General features: G+C 37.8%; 1 protein-coding gene across 1 annotated transcript; it reads left to right on the top strand.

Moving 5' to 3' along the window:
* Positions 1-4,987: 4,987 nt before the first annotated feature.
* Positions 4,988-6,370, top strand: LOC107990608 (uncharacterized). Its single transcript, XM_017044169.2, has one exon. It carries the CDS (start codon positions 4,988-4,990, stop codon positions 6,368-6,370), a length of 1,383 nt encoding a protein of 460 aa, XP_016899658.2.
* The last annotated feature ends 13,256 nt before the right edge of the window (positions 6,371-19,626 follow it).

Genomic DNA, 19,626 nt, shown 5'->3' with positions numbered 1-19,626 from the left:
TCTATTTACATCCCAACTTTCGGGTCCCATTTTATCGTTCTTTAAATCGGAAGATTGTATAGTATGAGAATTACAATAGTTTGTTTATAGTCTACTTTTGAAATGTAAACTAAAGAGGTAGTTTATAATAACATGTTATTTTAAGATGTATTTGGGTAAAAATTATTATAATTTATATTTTTTCCTACCTTTTTTCTATATATATACGGTATATGAAATATATATTTTTTTTAAATTAGTTTTATTAAATCTTTTTAGTTATGATATTTGTTGAGCAATAAATTTTGGCCAATTAAATTCAGTCACGTCATCACAATAAACATTGTGATAATCATAATTCGATTGGGTTTGGATAATTAAGTTTTCTTGTACCCGATCTAATTAAGCCCTAAATATAAATTAGGACAAGAAATAATGGACCAAGCCCGTTAAACAAGTGGGCTCGGGCACGAACCTAACAAGCAAATGGGCCCAAGCCCAGAGTGCCAGGTGGGCTTAAGCCCAAACCCAATAAGCAAATGGGCCAAGCCTAAGTCCAACAGACAGATAAGTCCAAGCCCAAGCCCAACAAGCAAACGGGCCCAAGCCCACCTAAAACCCATAAAATATCTCTATAAGTAAAGACATCTACCATTCATTTGGGGACCTTTGGATTGAAGAGAAGAATCGAAGCTCTGAAGAATTGAAGACAAAAACTTCTGAAGACTCTCAAGACGTGCAAGTTATCATCAACCTCGAAATCATCCTTCTGAAAGATCGAAGACTTGGAAGATCAAACTTTCCTTGAATTCTAGAAGATTGAAGCTCGAATTGACTTGTAGTTACAACTTCTTGAAAATCGAAGACCACGAAGTTCTAAATTTTACTTTTTGTATCCGAGAGAAAGAATCAAAGGAGTAAATATTAGAGATTGTATCCACAATACATAAATCAATACAAAGTTCGATTCCACAAATTAAATTTCTCCTAAAATCTCGTGTGAACAATTTGGCACGCCCGGTGGGACCATCTCTACCTTTCATCTCTTTCTCTTTTTAAAGAACATCCAAAGAAAATCATGACATCTCAAGGCAACACTTCCAAAGCTCTCAGTGATATCGGCAAGCGGCCAAACACTCGCAGCAGCTCAAGGGAGATTCAGTCATCTGAAGATATGCCTCCTTTTGAAGTTGCAAAGAATATTTGAGAGCAAATCTCCAAGCCACCAAAAGGTGGAATTGTAATCAAAGAGAATCCTGCGATTGACGAACACAACTCGTTGTCTGATCGCTCAAATGAGGAGGCGCCACAGCCAAATATAATGTCAGTTATGGTAACTGATGTGGATACAAGCGAAGACAGAATGGCAGAGCTCGAAAAGAAGGTTAATATGCTCATGAAGGCGGTTGAAGAAAGTGATTTTGAGATCGCATTGTTAAAAAATCACATCGAAAGTCGTGATGCTGCTGAATCAAGTCACACACACACTATAAAAAATGTTAACAAAGGGAAGGCGATTATGCAAGAAAGTCAACCACAAAATTCTACCTCGATCGCATCGTTGTCTGTCCAGCAGCTGCAAGAGATGATTGCAAACTCCATCAAAACTCAATACGGTGGACCTGCTCAAACGTTCTCTTTATATTCCAAGTCATATACGAAAAGGATTGACAATATGAGAATGCCACATGGATACCAACCACCCAAGTTTCAATAGTTCGATGGAAAGGGCAATCCAAAACAACATGTTGCTCATTTCATCGAAACTTGTGAAACTGCTAGTACACGAGGAGATTTGTTAGTCAAGCAGTTCGTACGAACTCTCAAAGGAAACGCCTTCGACTGGTACACCGACTTGGAGCCTGAATCCATTGATAGTTGGGAGCAGCTTGAAAGGGACTTTCTCAACCGTTTCTACAGCACCCGACATATTGTTCGCATGATAGAGTTAACTGCAACCAAGCAGCGAAAAGGTGAGCCAATCATTGACTATATTAATCGCTGGAGAGCATTAAGCCTTGACTGCAAAGATAGATTAATTGAATTATCAGCTGTTGAAATGTGCACTCAAGGAATGCATTAGGGACTCCTGTACATCTCGCAGGGAATAAAACCCCGTACCTTTTGAAGAGTTAGCAACCAGAGCTCATGATATGGAGCTAAGTATTGCTAATAGAGGAAACAATGATCTTTTAGTCCCAGAAGTTAGAAAAGAAAAGAAAGAAGTGAAGAGCACCCAGAAGGTATTGAAGGGTGCTACCAAAGAGGCTATGGTCGTCAGTACAACCCCTTTCAAGCTTGTCTCAAAGGAAAAGAAAATGGAAAAACGCCAAGACGAAGGCGAAAAAAGACGTCTAACATTGAAAGAGAGGCAAGAAAAAATTTATCCTTTTCCAGACTCTGACTTACCGGACATGTTAGACCAACTACTGGAAAAACAACTCATTCAACTCCCCGAATGTAAATGACCTGCAGAAATGGGGAGAGTAAACGATCCCAATTATTGCAAATATCATCGGGTCATTAGCCATCCCGTTGAAAAATGTTTTGTGTTGAAGGAGTTGATTCTAAAGTTAGCTCTAGACAAAAAGATCGAGCTAGACTTGATGATGTGGCACAAACAAATCACGCTGCAGTAATCATACAGTCAGATAGTAGATTGTCTGCTATAGGGAGTCTAATCCAATTTGGATCGTTGGAACCTGTAGTTATATATTCTTCACCGGAGGATTTACAAAATAATGACTTCCGGGCTGATGGCCCCAAGGAAGAAGAAAAACAAGTAGATAATGTTGAGGAGGGATGGACGTTGGTAACGCGTCGAAAGAAGCGCAAGCAAAGTTTTTCCCAAAAAGAATTCAGCTCGTACCGAACATGCAGGAGCAAGGGTAAGTCTCAGAGAAAAAACACAAGAAAGAACCTGAGAAAGTTTCTACCGATTATTGAAGAAAGTGAGGGGCTTTCTCGACCACGACGACCGATAATTCTAAAGGACTTCTTCCCTAAAAACTTTCCAATGGAAATAGTCTCGTGTCATACTACCAGTACGACGGAGGAGGACGCTTTCCCCTTAAATGTAATGAAGGAGACACCCAGACCAGAGGATGTGCTTCCTCTAGGCATAAATGATTTGTTGACACTATCACGAGAAGTTAAGGATACAATCATCGAGATATTAAAAAATGATGATGTCTCGACTACTGTTACATCACCAACGAAGGCGTGTGATTCCCGTTGTATGTCGATATCATTCAGTGATGAAGATTTGCTACTTGGGTCAAAGCTCCATAGTAGACCTTTATATGTGGAGGAATTCGACCCAAAGGTATATAAGTTGATGGCAAAGGCGGGTTATGACTTTACAACTCGTACTGAGCTTAAAAGCGTGAAAATATTTGACGAAAGGCCTGAGCTTTCCCCTACTCAAAAGAAGCTTCAGAAACAAGGATATTCTATACCTAATTCCAGAGGTGGAATTGGATATCAGTCTTCTGAACCAGTCCGAATAACTGGTAAAGGAAAAACAAAAGTTGCTAATACATGCCACATTACAGTTGAAGAAAGCAAAGATTCTAAAGAGGGCAAAAAAGATAGAAGTCAAAGAAGTTCAGTTTTTGATCGCATTGCTTTTTCTGCTATACGTCCTTCAGTCTTCCAGAGGGTGAGTACATCGATAACAAAAGACAGTAATCAAGTTTCAACCTGCAACTCCACTCGACTTTTTGCCTTTCAAAGGCTAAACACAAATGCAAAGAAAGTACAATCTATAAGTCCAACTTCGACCACAAGAAAATCTGCCTTCAAAAGGTTAAGCGTGTCAGTAACAAGAGGCCAAAAGAAAGCCTTCATATTCGTCTCAAACAAATCTAGCCTAGTGACAGAAGATGAGGAAATTCGCAGTGCATTTCCATCGAGAATGAAAAGAAAGATGTTCGTCTCAGTAAATACAGAGGGTTCATTGAAAGTAAAGCGACATGATGTTGTTTTTACTCGACCTGAAGATAATGAACCAGAAGATGAAGTAGATGTGGCAGGTTGCTGCCATGTTACAATAGAAGAGACATCTGAGCATGATATATTTGAAGAGGATGCCGAAGCGGCTCCGTTATCGCTTGAGGGTGGGGGTCAATCAACAATTGACGAGTTAAAAGAAGTCAATCTTGGTACGAAAGAAGAACCTCGTCCAACCTTCATAAGCACCCAACTTTCTGACAATGATGAAAATGAGTATGTGAACCTACTCAAAGCATATAAAGATGTCTTTGCATGGTCATATAAGGAAATGCCTGGACTCGATCCAAAGGTGGCCGTTCATCGCTTAGCGATCAAACCAGAGCATCGGCCAGTCAAGCAAGCCCAACCACGATTTCGACCAGAACTCATTTCTCAAATCGAGGAAGAGGTAAATAAGCTCATTGAGGCTGGATTTATTCGTGAAGTCAAGTACCCAACATGGATAGCTAATATTGTTCCTGTAAGGAAAAAGAATGGCCAACAACGTGTTTGTGTCGATTTTCGCGACCTAAATAACGCATGCCCAAAAGATGACTTTCCTTTGCCTATCATGGAAATCATGATAGATGCAAATGCAGGGCATGAAGCTTTATCTTTCATGGATGGATCGTCAGGATATAATCAGATTAGAATGACTCTAGATGACGAGGAGAAAACAGCATTTCGAACTCCAAAAGGTATATACTGTTATAAGGTAATGCCTTTCGGATTGAAAAATGCAGGTGCTACATACCAGCGCGCTATGCAAAGGATCTTTGATGATATGCTACATAAACACATTGAATGTTATGTTGACGATCTCGTAGTCAAGTCCAAGAAGAAATGCGATCACTTGAAAGACCTGAAGCTGGTACTTGATCGCCTCAGAAAATATCAACTAAGAATGAACCCTCTCAAGTGTGCATTTGGTGTAACTTCAGGGAAATTTTTGGGATTTATAGTGAGACATCGCGACATCGAAGTTGATCACTAAAAAATTGATGCTATCCAGAAGATGCCAAGTCCGAAGAACCTGCACGAATTGAGACGATTGCAAGGTCGTTTGGCTTACATTAGAAGGTTTATATCTAATCTTGCAGGTCGATGTCAACCATTCCAGAGACTAATGAGGAAGGATGCAGTCTTTGATTGGGACCAGTCATGCCAAAATGCATTTGATAGCATAAAGAAGTATCTGCTCAACCCTCCGGTCTTAAGTGCGCCTGCAGCTGAAAAACCATTAATATTATATATTGCGGCTCAAGAGACTTCGCTCGGGGCATTACTTGCACAAGAAAATGATAAAGGTAAGGAATGTGCACTCTACTATCTAAGTAGAACTCTGACACGAGCTGAATTAAATTATTCTCCAATTGAGAAAATGTGTCTCGCCCTCTTCTTTGCAATAGATAAACTAAGACATTGTATGCAAGCCTTCACTATACACTTGGTGGCAAAAGCTGATCCTGTCAAATATATCTTATTAAGGCCAGTCATCTCGGGACGCCTCGCGAAGTGGGCTATTATACTCCAACAATATGATATTGTATATATCCCCCAAAAAGTAGTGAAGGGCCAAGCATTGGCAGATTTCCTGGCTGATCATCCAGTTCCATCAAATTGGAAGTTATGTGACGACTTACTTGATGAGGAAGTATTGTTTGTTGAAAGCATGGAGCCTTGGATCATGTTCTTTGATGGTGCGGCACGAAGAAGTGGAGCTGGTGTTGGCATTGTCTTCATTTCCCCTGAGAAACATATGTTGCCATATAGCTTCACACTCGGTGAATTGTGTTCAAATAACGTTGCCGAGTACCAAGCCTTTATTATCGGCCTCCAAATGGCTTCAGAATTTGGGATAAAGTGCATAGAAATATTCGGTGATTCGAAGTTAATCATAAATCAGCTCTCTTATCAGTACGAGGTAAAGCATCAAGACTTGAAGCCTTACTTTAGTTATGCTAGAAGATTGATGGACAGATTCGACAACATAATATTGGAACATATACCGAGATCAGAAAATAAGAAAGCTGATGCACTTGCAAATTTGGCCACTGCTTTAACAGTCTCGGAAGATATACCAATAAACATTTTCCTTTGCCAAAAATGGATTGTGCCTTCAATTGAAAGTCAATATGAAGAAGCTGGTGTGATATCTGTATATGCAATTGATGAAGAAGATTGGCGCCAACCCATTATAGACTATTTGGAGCATGGAAAACTTCCCACCGATCCTCGACATAGAGCTGAAATACGTAGAAGAGTTGCGCAATTTATTTATTACAAAGACACACTTTACAGACGCTCATATGAGGGACTTCTGCTGCGATGCCTAGGAAAAGAGGAATCGACAAAGGCCTTAGAGGAAGCTCATTCAGGTATTTGTGTGGCCCACTAGTCTGGTCCAAAGCTCCAATATCAGTTGAAAAGAATGAGTTACTACTGGCCTACCATGATCCACGATTCGATGCACTTTGGAAAGTATTGTGAGGCTTGTCAATTTCATGCAAATTTTATACATCAGCCACTAGGGCCGCTCCATCCAACAATAGCTTCATGGCCTTTTGAAGCTTGGGGACTCGACCTGGTTGGACCTATCACGCCTAAATCATCGGCTGGTCATTCTTACATCCTTGCAAGAACTGATTATTTTTCCAAATGGGCTGAAGCCGTGCCATTAAGAGAAGCAAAGAAGGAAAACATTGTAAATTTCGTTCAGACACACATCATTTACAGATATGGTATTCCTCATCGTATCGTAATTGATAATGGAAGACAATTCGCTAACACTTTGATGGACAAGCTATGTGAAAAATTTAACTTCAAACAGTACAAGTCTTCTATGTACAATGCTACAGCAAATGGATTGGCAGAAGCATTCAACAAAACTTTGTGCAGTCAGCTTAAAAAGGTGGTCTCCAAAACAAAAAGAGATTGGCAAGAAAAGATTGGGGAAGCATTGTGGGCCTACAGAACTACCTATCGTACTCCTACGGGTGTTACACCTTATTCCTTAGTTTATGGCGTTGAAGCATTACTCCCACTAGAAAAAGAAATTCCGTCCTTGAGAATGGCGATTCAAGAAGGGCTAACTACTGAAGACAATGCTAGATTACGCCTTCAAGAGTTAGAAGCACTTGACGAAAAGAGACTGGAAGCTCAACAAGCACTCGAATGTTATCAAGCACGAATGTCAAAAGCCTTTGACAAACAGGTAAGGCCCTGATCATTTCAAGTTGGTGATTTAGTGCTCGCAGTAAGAAGACCTATTATCACAACAAGGCATACGGAAAATAAGTTCACACCTAAATGGGACGAACCCTACATTGTCAAAGAAGTTTTCACGAATGGAGCATACAAAATCATCGATCAAGATGGATTACGAATTGGCCTAATCAACGGCAAATTTCTCAAGAAGTTTTATGCCTAATCCAGTTATGTAAACAAAAATAAATAAATAAATAAATTTTGAACTACGTCATGACTTGATCCCTATATTATAAAAAGGGTACGTAGGCAGCTTAAAGTTCACTTTAAGTCCAGTCACATGTATAAAAAAAAAAGTCATGTTTCATTGTCTGCTCATATGAAAACATGGTAAAATAAATGTAAATGTATATATAAAAACAAATCCTTCTGCATTATAATTCAACAAAAATCTTCACATCTACAAGGTTAGCAGCAAAAAAAAAAAAAAAAAAAAGAGGCAAAGGGGGCATAAATTAAAGCCTCCGCTTGAAGTTCTTAAATTCTTCTCGTGCAGCTTCCATGCTCTGACGAACCGTAGCTAGTGCCTCGATCGCTTCCTCAGTAATAGCAGGGGTGCTTTCAAGGGTATTGACTTCATCCTGGAGCTTGGCAACTTCTAGTTCTTGTTGGTCTATGGCCTCCGCTTTTTCACAAGATAAAATCGACAGTTGTTCGGACTCAGCATTTATGCTCTGAAGTCTCTTCTCCAGTTCTTTCCTTTCTAAAGATAACTATGCGGTTCTTTCCTGAATAACTTTGGCATCTTCTCGTAGTTGTTTCACCAAAGTCAAAGCTTCCTTGATGGCAGATGTCTTCTTATTTAATTGACGAGCTTTGTCCGTCGACAACAACTGTGCAGAATATGAAGATTGCACATCGTTAAAATTGTCTACCATCTTAAGGTAACTATTTAGATACTTTTCAAGAGAAGTCAGGCCATCCGCATGGATCTTTTCAATCCTCGAGAGAACCGTCGCTATTTCTGGCCTAAGTCTTGGGATATATTCAAAAGGAGTTCGCATGATCTTATCTTGAATATCCTCCCACATACATAAGGCTGTTTTCTGGAAGAAGTTTGAAACCACCTTTTCACCAACTCACTGAGAAGGTTCAGGGTTTCTCGTAGTCTGTTTATTAAAAGCGCCTAATGGTAATTCAGAAAGGGGAGCATGTGCTGAGCTAACTTTTTGTAAAGATGCTTTAGGATAGACACCTTCTTTGGATGAAGGGCTCTCAAGATCTTTTCCCCCCACTGTCATCTTGCCTCGACGAATCTCCTCGAGAAGAGCAGATGGGCGTAAGGATTGTTCAGCCGGTTTATTGACGGGAGTTTTCGAGGTACCAACTTCCTCAAAGGCCGAATCAACTGCGTGAGGTCCCGTCAAAGATTCATCACTGTCTGGCTCTATAAGTCCTTCAAGATGATCGTTCAATGGTGACTGCAGAAGTAAACAACTAATAAGTCACTTACGAAGAAGATGGACAAAACAAAAAAAAAAATTTAGAAGGGAAAACGTGCAAACCAGTGGTGGAACATCAGGAACTTCCAAAGCACTTAAACCCCTTCCGTTGGGATGATCGCCTGATACCTTCGCTTTCTTCAAAGGTCTCTTCCAATGACGATCACTTTTACTGCTATCGCTCTCATGCTCCTTTACCTCCTCCTCAAGATTAGGAGCCATTGCCTCAACTAATCGAATTTCTTTACCACCCAGGTTGCTCCCTCGGTTCTTCGGTAGTCTAGGCTGTGAAGGGGGAGGAATGGCACTACTCACCAAATGGTGTCTGTTATCCTCAAAATAGGTCCCGTGCTTCGTGGTCCACCAGTCTGTAAATCGCTGAGTCATATGCTTGCAAGGCTCTAACGAACGGGCGGGCAAGTATAACTCGAATAAAGTGTTACGCCTCGTACATATTCTCCAGTGATATAATATATTATCCAGCGTGATCGCAGGTGGCATACCCTCTATATCATTAGGGAGGTCCTGGTAAAAGCCAAACTGTCGTCCAAATCGCTATGAACTGTATGATGTTATGATCCAGGTATTAAGCAAGAACGCATGCTTATGAAATATGACATTTGCAGAAACGATGAATCATGGGTATCAACCATGCGTTCATGTTTACTTCTGTTCTGGAGGTTAGCGTGCCACTGAATTCTCGCACCATTATGGATCAATTCGCATGCCTTATATTCGCCAAAATAAATAGACCCGCTTTCGCCTGAAAAGTTAGTCATCTTGGGACCTCGAACTTCCGTGGGAAGTGGATAATGTGTGCCAAAATAATGGGCTAACCAGCCATGGACGTAATGCATGGGAAAGTGAAAATCCATGCGTCCTATCGGATTGGAGGCTTTGGTTATCAAACCTAGCCCATGGTATATGTTCGCCAAAACTGGAACTGCAAGACTATAAATAGTGCCAGCGGCCATTAGGCTTGCTGCCCTAAATACTCCAGGACGAAGAAACGATCCTTTCTGAGGAGATACGAAAAGGCACAACCAGCAAGATAAGAAGGCAGCTAAATACGTTTCATCCTTCAAATCATCCTTGATCCCAAGTTCTGCAAATAACATGCTCTCCCTAGAAGATCACTCACGAGCTTGGATCTTCGAACCATCAGGGTTTTGAGTAGATTTGGAGCGCGACACCTTCTTTTGCTTTCGTGTTGTTGGCTTATCATAGCTCCTAGATCCAAGATACCAGAACGAAATCCAAGAGCCAATAGTTACTTGGGAGTCATTCTTAGAAGATGTCGAGCGATCATTCCTCTACGTACAAACTATTGAGTAATACGCCTGAAAAAGATATTGACAGGTCGTCGGAAGACACTTCATCTTGTCCCGCGATGTGGAGGTTAATTCTTTAAAAGAAGGGATCCTTTCCTCGTAGAAATCTCCCTTAATGGGAAGACCCCTAAAGGACCATAAGTCCCACAAAGAAATGGATAACTCGCCAGCCATAGTATGAAGAGTATTAGTCGAAGGACACCATGCTTCACAAAATGCTCGAACAACATCACTGTTGCGATCATAAGTGTACAAAGAAGCTGTTACGGCGCCATATAAACGAGTACTGTAAAGAAGTCGTGTATTTCGACCAACTACAAGGTCCAACCACTCCCAATAACAGTCAATAAAGCAAAACTCTCCAGGGACCTTGGTCACAGTACCCAACGTGTTTGCCCTTCAATTAAACGTTGTCCAAGAGTGAGAGCTCTGCCAGAATTAGGAGCCTCATTGTGGATAGAAGATTGCAAGACCCATGCGCTTTTTCCCTCGGACAAGGATACCTCCACGGATAATCTGGGAAGAACTGAGTTGTTGTCTAAGCGTGGCCAATGATCTGCAAAAGCGCCAGCTCACAGCTTCTCCACAATGAGACTAAGTCCATCTTCTCTAGGTTGATTTCTATCAGAAAGTATTACGAGATGTCGAACTCCAGACAAGAATCGTTCCGTGAAGTAAACCATCGTTCTGTAAAAGTAAATCATCACAAGCAAGTTAGTGTCAATGACATTGTCTTGGAACAAAAAGTATATGAAAACAAAGTCGACGAATCAGTAGGGCGTCATGATGACGAATCAGTAGGGCGTCATGATAGAGTTGCATCGTCTATCACGAACAAACCCTAGGCGTCAAGCAAACAACAGGGCGTCATGATAGAGTTGCATCGTCTACCACGAACAAATCTCAGGCGTCGAAGAAGCAACAGGGCGTCATGGTAGAGTTGCATCGTCTATCACGAACAAACCCCAGGCATCGAAAAAGCAACAGGGCGTCATGATAGAGTTGCATCGTCTATCACGAACAAACCCCAGGCATCAAGGAAGCAGTAGGGCGTCATGATAGAGTTGCATCGTCTGTCACGAACAAACCCAGACGTCGAGGAAGCAACAGGGCGTCATGATAGAGTTGCATCGTCTATCACGAACAAACCCTAGGCGTCGAGGAATCAGTAGAGCGTCATGATAGAGTTGCATCGTCTATCACGAACAAACCCCAGGCGTCGAGGAAGCAGCAGGGCGTCGAGGAAGCAGCAGGGCGTCATGATAGAGTTGCATCGTCTATCACGAACAAACCCCAGGCGTCAAGAAATCAGTAGGGTGTCATGAGAGAGTTGCATCGTCTATCACGAACAAACCCCAGGCGTCGAGGAAGCAACAGGGCGTCATGATAAAGTTGCATCGTCTATCACGAACAAACCCTAGGCGTCGAGGAAGCAGCAGGACGTCATGATAAAGTTGCATCGTCTATCATGAACAAACCCTAGGCGTCGGGGAAGCAGCAGGGCGTCATGATAGAGTTGCATCGTCTATCACGAATAAACCCCAGGCATCGAGGAATCAGTATGGCGTCATGATAGAGTTGCATTGTCTATCCCGAACAAACCCCAGGCGTCGAGGAAGCAGCAGGGCGTCATGATAAAGTTGCATCGTCTATCATGAACAAACCCCAAAAGTTGACAGTCATAGAAGCAGGGCATTCAGGAGATCTAACTTCATATATACTCGCATGAGATCTCCATTTTTTTTCTTTCTTTAAAAGAAAAAGAGAAGAAGAAAAAAAAATTCGTTAATAGTAAACAAAAAAAATGGAACCAACCTTTGATAGAGCTTCTGGTTGGTGCGAACCTGAAAAAAAAAATTTAGGTACGCTAGGGATAAAAAAAAAAGAAAAAGAAGAGATTAACAAACAAACAAATAAATAAATAAATGAAAAAAGTCTTTCTTTTAGAAAAGGTAAAATATATATATATATATAGAAAACAAAAAAAAAATTTAAAAAAAAAAAAAGAAAAGAAAAGAAAAGAAAAGAAAAAGAATTATAAATAAATAAATAATAGACTAAAAAAAATGGCGAACAAAGTGGAAAGTTAACAAAAAGGGAAGAAACTAATTTTAAAACAATAATGATAATAATAGCAATAAACATTTATGAAAAAAGTAAAAAAAAAATTTTATAGAGATCATATATAAATAAAAAAAAAGAGATTAAAAAAAAGGTTGAAAAAAAAAAGAGAGAAAAATCTTTCTTTTAGAAATTATAAAAAAAATACGTAAAAAAAAGAAAAAAATAATTATAAATAGAAGAGACAAAAACCCTAAAGTCAGCCGCCGCCCCCTTATCTTCTCTCTCTTTCTTTTCTCCCTTTCTTTTCTCTCTGCACCTCTGCTTCTTCTTCCTTTTTTCTTTTTTCTTTCTTTCTCCTTTCCCATTTTCTTTTTTCTTCCTTCTCCTCTACATCTCTCTGCACCTCTTATTCTTCTTCCTTTTTCTCTCTTTTTTTTTTTCCTTCTTTCTTTCGTCGCGGACTAACAGAGGCATGTGGCCGGCGGAATGAAAAAAAAATCAGAAATAAAAAAAAAAAGAAACAAAGAAAAACCTTTTTCTTCTTCCTCCCTCTTTGACAATAAATAATGTGAATGTTGTGCCTCTTTGCATATAGCCTCAAGTATTTATAGGGACTAAAAATAAATCATATCTAGGATTGTTGAGATTTAACATTTAAATTGTTGAGATTTAACATTTAAATTGTTGAGATCTTCATCTAAAACATTTAAATTGTTGAGATCTTCATCTAAATCTTGAAGAAGTTTTTCTTTAAATCTTGGAGAAGTTTGAGATTTTATTTATTTATTTATCTTTTTTCATCTTTCTTTTTTTTTCTTCCGTTTTTTTTAAATATGTATCTATATATTATATATAAATAATAATAATTCAAAAGAGGAAGATATATATATATTAAAAAAAAATTAAAAATGAATGATCGTCATTCATATACACATTTTTATCTTTCTTTTTTTACCTCAAATGTTAAATTATGGCGGAATTCAATAAATAAGTACTAATTTTACCTTCTCCCATTTCTCTTTTACACTTAAAAAAAAAATTAACATATAGAGTCAATAATAATAATAATAAACAACGGCTTACATTCATGAATTGGCAATATTCCAATTTCATTACTTTTAAGCTTCAATCTTCCAATTACTATTTAAAAAATAATAATAATTAATTAATTAATTAAATTTCACATAGTGTTTTAATCACTCATATTCGAATGCATAGTGATTAATTTGACAGTTTTTAATGGGAGGCAAAATCAAGAACAAATCGCTTGTATTTTTTATCTCAGATTATTGTTTTCGAAATTCATCCACTCATGCAGGTGTACGAATCTCGAAAAGGGGGCATTTGTTGAGCAATAAATTTTGGCCAATTAAATTCCGCCACGTCATCACAATAAACATTGTGATAATCATAATTCAATTGGGTTTGGATAATTAAGTTTTCTTGTACCCGATCTAATTAAGCCCTAAATATAAATTAGGACAAGAAATAATGGACCAAGCCCGTCAAACAAGTGGGCTCGGGCACGAACCTAACAAGCAAATGGGCTCAAGCCTAGAGTGTCAGGTGGGCTTAAGCCCAAACCCAATAAGCAAATGGGCCAAGCCTAAGCCCAACAGACAGATAAGCTCAAGCCCAAGCCCAGCAAGCAAATGGGCCAAGCCTAAGTCCAACAGACAGATAAGTCCAAGCCCAAGCCCAACCCCAACAAGCAAACGGGCCCAAGCCCACCTAAAGCCCATAAAATTTCTCTATAAATAGAGACATCTACCATTAATTTGGGGGACCTTTGGATTGAAGAGAAGAATCGAAGCTCTGAAGAATTGAAGACAAAAACTTCTGAAGACTCTCAAGACGTGCAAGTTATCATCAACCTCGAAATCATCCTTCTGAAAGATCGAAGACTTGGAAGATCAAACTTTCCTTGAATTCTAGAAGATTGAAGCTCGAATTGACTTGTAGTTACAACTTCTTGAAAATCGAAGACCACGAAGTTCTAAATTTTTCTTTTTGTATCCGAGAGAAAGAATCAAAGGAGTAAATATTAGAGATTGTATCCACAATACATAAATCAATACAAAGTTCGATTCCACGAATTAAATTTCTCCTGAAATCTCGTGTGATCAATATTCATTTAATAAATTTACCTCAATCTTGATTTTTCGGTACTCTTTTTGCATGCATATATATATATAGTACATCAAATAAAAAAATTTCTTCAAATGATTTTATTTAATCTCGTTAATTATGATGTTCATTTCATAAATTTAGCTTCAATCTTGTTTCTTCACTACTTTTTTTTTGCATGCATATACATGATACATAAAATAAAAAATTTTATTCAAATAATTTTATTTAATCATGTTAATTAGGATGTTCATTTCATAAATTTAACTTCAATCTTGCTTTTTTACTACTCGTTTTTTTTTTCATGCATATATATGGTACCTAAAAATACACAATTTTTCTAAATTTTATTTCAATAAATCTTGTTAACTTTAATCTTCATTTAATAAACTTACCTTTAATCTACGTTTTCACTACTCTTTTTTACCCTACATATATAATGAAAAACACATAATTCCTAAATTGATATTATTAAATCTTCTTATGGAGTGTTCGCATTACATTTTCAAGTGTTTAATACAAAAAAAAAAAATTATTTTGAAGTAAAAAAATTAGAGTGTTTGGAAGTCACTTAAAATAGTTTTTTATGTGTATTTTAAACAATTTTCATAAAAATGAGTTTCTTTAAAAATATTTTTTTCTTAAGTCAATCCAAACAAACTCTTAATTAGGATCCTCATTTGATTAATTTTAGATTAATCTCCACAAAGCCATTTCCTCATTGCTTTAGGTTATTATGTTCGATATTAGTTTAAGCATACATCGCTATGATTTTTCTACATAGTTACTTAGGTGAAAAAAACAAGACAAGACATTTGCAATACGTATTTACCCAAACATGAATTCATTAATGGGCGTTTGAGGCAATGAGTGACTTATAATAGTCTGGGGATTATAATAGTTTGGGTTTTGGGTGCAGACTATTATCTCAGCTTTTGTCGACGTTACTTCCTTTTGTGGTAGCTGCTACTGGAATTTTCGTATTGACTTGACCTTCTACTTTTATTTGGTAAATATTTGATGCTCAGTGAGAGGGGAGTACGAGGAAGAAGAGAAAGGGGAGTGAAAACTAGTATTATGATAATAATAGAATTAGGATATCATACTAGCATTAGGAAAATCCTAATTCTATTATTATTATAATACTAAGGCCAAAACATGGCCCACTCCACTCCTCTCTAATCGAGGCAAACATCCCCTAACATAGATAAGCTTTCTAAAGAAAGAGTTTACAATACACTAAGAAATAAATAAATGTTCATAAAAACACTACAACCAGTCGACAGAATAAAGGAAAAAAAAAATCAACTATTGGTCAAGTATTTCTTCCAACAACATGGTGCAGTACTCCAATTTAAGCTTTGTGGGTATCCTCAGGAATGCTTTCATGTCTTGGACATTATGCATTATGATTCACACAAGTCGCACCTTATCGTGGCTACTCAATTTAGGGATATCCTGCAAATGTTTCACGACTTCTACATCATTTCGTCCTCCACTTGACATTGCTCTTTTGGCCAATCCTCAATAACCTTCAACTGGTCACTCGCAAATTCTGTTGCATTGTGAATGAGATTGACCATTTCATCCATGTTTCCTCTTGCTTCTGCTCAGATTGTTTCTTCCCTCACTAGATCGACGTAGTCTCGTGCCCATGAGCTCATTAAGCGACATGTCCAATCCTTGACTATACATCATCGGGATCCAGATCATTAACATCGCCAATGGAAAAACCATCGAACCTATCTGGCACATTAGAACCCTACATTAGTGAAGGTCTCTGCTTGTGCTCTTGTAGCCTGATATTTTCCAAATCGTACAACAGGTCATCATAATAAGGAAACGATTTGTTCAGGAGGCCCTTGACAGCTATAGGATGACTCTGTGCAAAAATTTCAATATATTAGTTGTTGATTATGATTATAAATGTAAAATGTTGGACAAAAGATACATACCTTTGCCGAATTATCAAATATATCGCGTTCGACGATGATCCACTAGTATTTGTCGTTCCAATCGAATCCAATGCAAGTTAGGGCTCACATTTTCTGTGATGGCCTGGTACTTCTCATAACGGATTTTATCCAACAGCCTATTGCTGGCAATCCTTGGATGTTACATCCCGACAGCTCCTCTACCACCATCCATTGTAGCTATGCGAGATACCCAGATCTGAAGGTACCGTTATCAGATCTCTAGCCACTAATGGAGGCCAAATCGATCAGTTTTGCTTCTTCCTCTTTGGTCTAAATATGTTTAGGTGCTCGTGAAGAACTTATCATACTAGTAAATATACATATACATGTTAATGAAATGAGTAACATAAGGTAGACAATATGTAACATACTAAAGTGCGTAAATTTCGATTTATCAATACTTGATCATCATAACATGCATATACAAGAACAAATAAATCAAAACCAATGAAAAACACAAGCAAAGTGGTACATCATTATCTACTATTTGAGAACGAATGAAAAAATAGGCTACGGATTTACAAAAGGTAAATACCCGTAGGGTACTAATGATTACGGAACTCCCCTTCACTGAATATTTCTTCAGTCAAATCATCCCTTCATTGACTCAATTTGTTGGAGGTCTCAATATAGTGAATGTTGTCACCTGCGATCGTGGCATAACTTATTGTAATCCTCAGCCATTTCAGTGTAGTCATCTCTCTGTTTATGAGGTTATGTAAGAGACAACAAGCTATTATTGTGATTGGACTTGGACTAGGTAGTGTGACTCTTCTCTTAGGACTGTCCAGTGATCCTTTAACAACCCAAATGCTCTTTCAATCACATTTCACGTAAAGAAATGTTTCATGTTGAAGAACTCTCGTGCTGTTATAGGTGCATTACCCTTGTCACGCCACTCTTAAAGGTGGTATTTTTCTCCTTTATATGGAGCCAAGAAACTCTCAACGTTTGTGTAACCAACATCGTATAGATAGTAATACTCTGTTGAAAGATCGACCTTTTCAAAGGTCTAATTACAGAAATAAAACAAATATTTCAAGAAACAATGTGTAGCTAGTGACCCTTGGAACCTTTAGTCCACTAGATCTTGAAATAGCATCTCTAAGGATGTGCAATTATGTAATGTAGGAAAATTGTAAATTTGCAAACCATAAATGGGACACGTCCAACTAACAACCATAGATAAAATAGCATACCTAAAACCACTTCCATCGGGGATCTGTGCATGAGTTTGGTACTGGTTGCAATCTTTTCAATAACTCGTCATGCAAGCGTAAAACTACCAACAAGACTATGTTGAAATGCCTAGAAATTGTCTCACTAAACCACATGAACTCCCTTTGAATCATTCGATTCTTCACGTCGTGTGCTAGTATGCGGAGGAACATGGAAACCATCTCCTCGACATCTATGACTTCTGTTGACGCTAATCCACCATTCGTCTTAAGTAGATGACATAGAATGGTGAAACATCTTCTATCCATTCTAGTACCTTGACAACAAACTAGGTCGAACACATGGATTAGGCGAAAGTATGCCAATTGCCTAATTTGATGAATAGTGTCGAAGAGTATATGCTCTAGCCTCTTATGGTAGTTCATTAATAACTCCAACGTCATTAGTAACTGACGTTGGGAGGTTGTGAATACGGTTAGTATTCTAGCAATGCCTTGTGGATCCATTACAAGATTAGGACTAAAAACCTATTCAATTACATTTTTCGAAGTCATTACCTTCGATAATCAGTTTTTAAAATATATAACTTTATTAATTTTGAAACAAAAAAGAGGTCTTTTGAAAAAAAGGGGGTGACTTTAAAATTAAAATTGAAAAAAGGGGTGGGTTTAAAAGAAATTAGGTAAAAGGGGTTGTTTTTCTTTTTCAATTTAGTGAAAACATTTTTTAAATTTTTTATTATTTTACAAAATGAAATTTTCTCTCTCCTTTGTGCATTTATTATTATTTTTTTAATTTTAATGATTTCTTAATCATTATATACTTAATGATTTTTTTTAATTTTTCACAAATTCATATTTACTTAATTATATATTAATGATTATATGCTTAATTATTTTTTACTTAATGATTTTTTTATGATTTTTGTAATAATTTATTATTCCTAATATTTTATTATGCACCTCCGTATTTTTGTAATCCATTGGACAATTTTTTATTTTATTTTATTAGTATGTTTTTCTCCTCAATCTATTTAATAACAATATTTATAGTGATTTGATAATTTTTTCTATAATTTAGGGTTTAGGGAATGATTTACAAATAATCATACTTAGGACACAAAGTGTACAAACCCTTAGGGTGTGTTTGGGCCTTGGGTATAAGGGGAAAAGAAAAAGAAAATGTTTGGCCCAAGTATTATGTTAAAAGGGGATTAGGAAAACCCTAATCCCTATATCACCTATATTCTCCTACACATAACCCACCGTCCGCCTCTTTTAACCCTACCAAATTCCGGCCGAAATCCTTCGTTTTCCCTGTGTTTTTCGTTCCATTTTTCTCGCATTATCTTCTCATTTTTGTGTGATTATCTCGATTTTACCTATTTCTTCTCCCTTCCTCTTAAAGTTGATTTACATTTCATTCATCCCCTTTTTGAACAATTTGTCCGTGTTCCATTTTTTGCCTTACTCTCCCCGAAACGCCTTCCATCCTCTCTATTTTTTGTTTCGTTGATCGATTGCCACGAATGTGCGTGACCTCCGAAATGCTTCTCATCCTCTCTATTTTGCGTTTCGTTGATTGATTGCCACGAACGTGCGTGACCTCCGAAACGCTTCTTATCCTCTCTCCATATTTTCATACCCTTTGTCTACCGTACAACCCTTGCCGCTTCCCACTCTTGCCAGTCCTTAACTAGTGTACTCCACTATTTTTTTGTACCGAACAGGTATGTTGTCATACATGCTACACTAAATCGGTCAAAGGAAGTCGAGTAGGGGCATGGAAGCATCGTAGGGGTTCTTGGTGTGCACCAAAGGTATGGTCAGCCTATGATGAGTATTGTGGTGGTGTGCCTGATTTTTTTTTCATGTTTGTTCTTATTTTGGGTCAATTATGCATTTCTTTTTCTATTGCCAGTGATGAGTTGAATTATATATTCATGATTCTATTAAATTTTTTTTTTGAAATCTTCGTTTCTGAACTTCTTTAACCATCATCACTCTCTGTTCTTGACGTCCATATGTGATCAATTTTGGGTCAATTATGCATATCTTTTTCCATTGGTAGTGATGAGTTTAATGTTATGCATGATTCTGTTCACATTTTTTTTAATGCTTAGTTTGTGAACTTGTTTAACCATCACCACTCTCTGTTCTTGACATCCATATGTGATCAATTTTGTTTTTGCTTCCTCTGTGATCATTTATGTTGCAACTTTGTCTTCTGAACATGGATTTCTTTTACAAGTTGTTCAATTTCAATTGT

The sequence above is a fragment of the Cucumis melo genome, chromosome 4 (assembly GCF_025177605.1).
Source record: "Cucumis melo cultivar AY chromosome 4, USDA_Cmelo_AY_1.0, whole genome shotgun sequence".
In the NCBI taxonomy this organism is placed as follows: domain Eukaryota; kingdom Viridiplantae; phylum Streptophyta; class Magnoliopsida; order Cucurbitales; family Cucurbitaceae; genus Cucumis; species Cucumis melo.
Note: the sequence above shows the minus strand (reverse complement) of the source record. Positions and strands in the feature narration are given on the sequence as shown.

What these genes read in the sequence shown, in the direction of transcription:
- LOC107990608 (XM_017044169.2), top strand. Translation starts at nt 4,988, where the DNA reads ATGCCAAGTCCGAAGAACCTGCACGAATTGAGACGATTGCAAGGTCGT.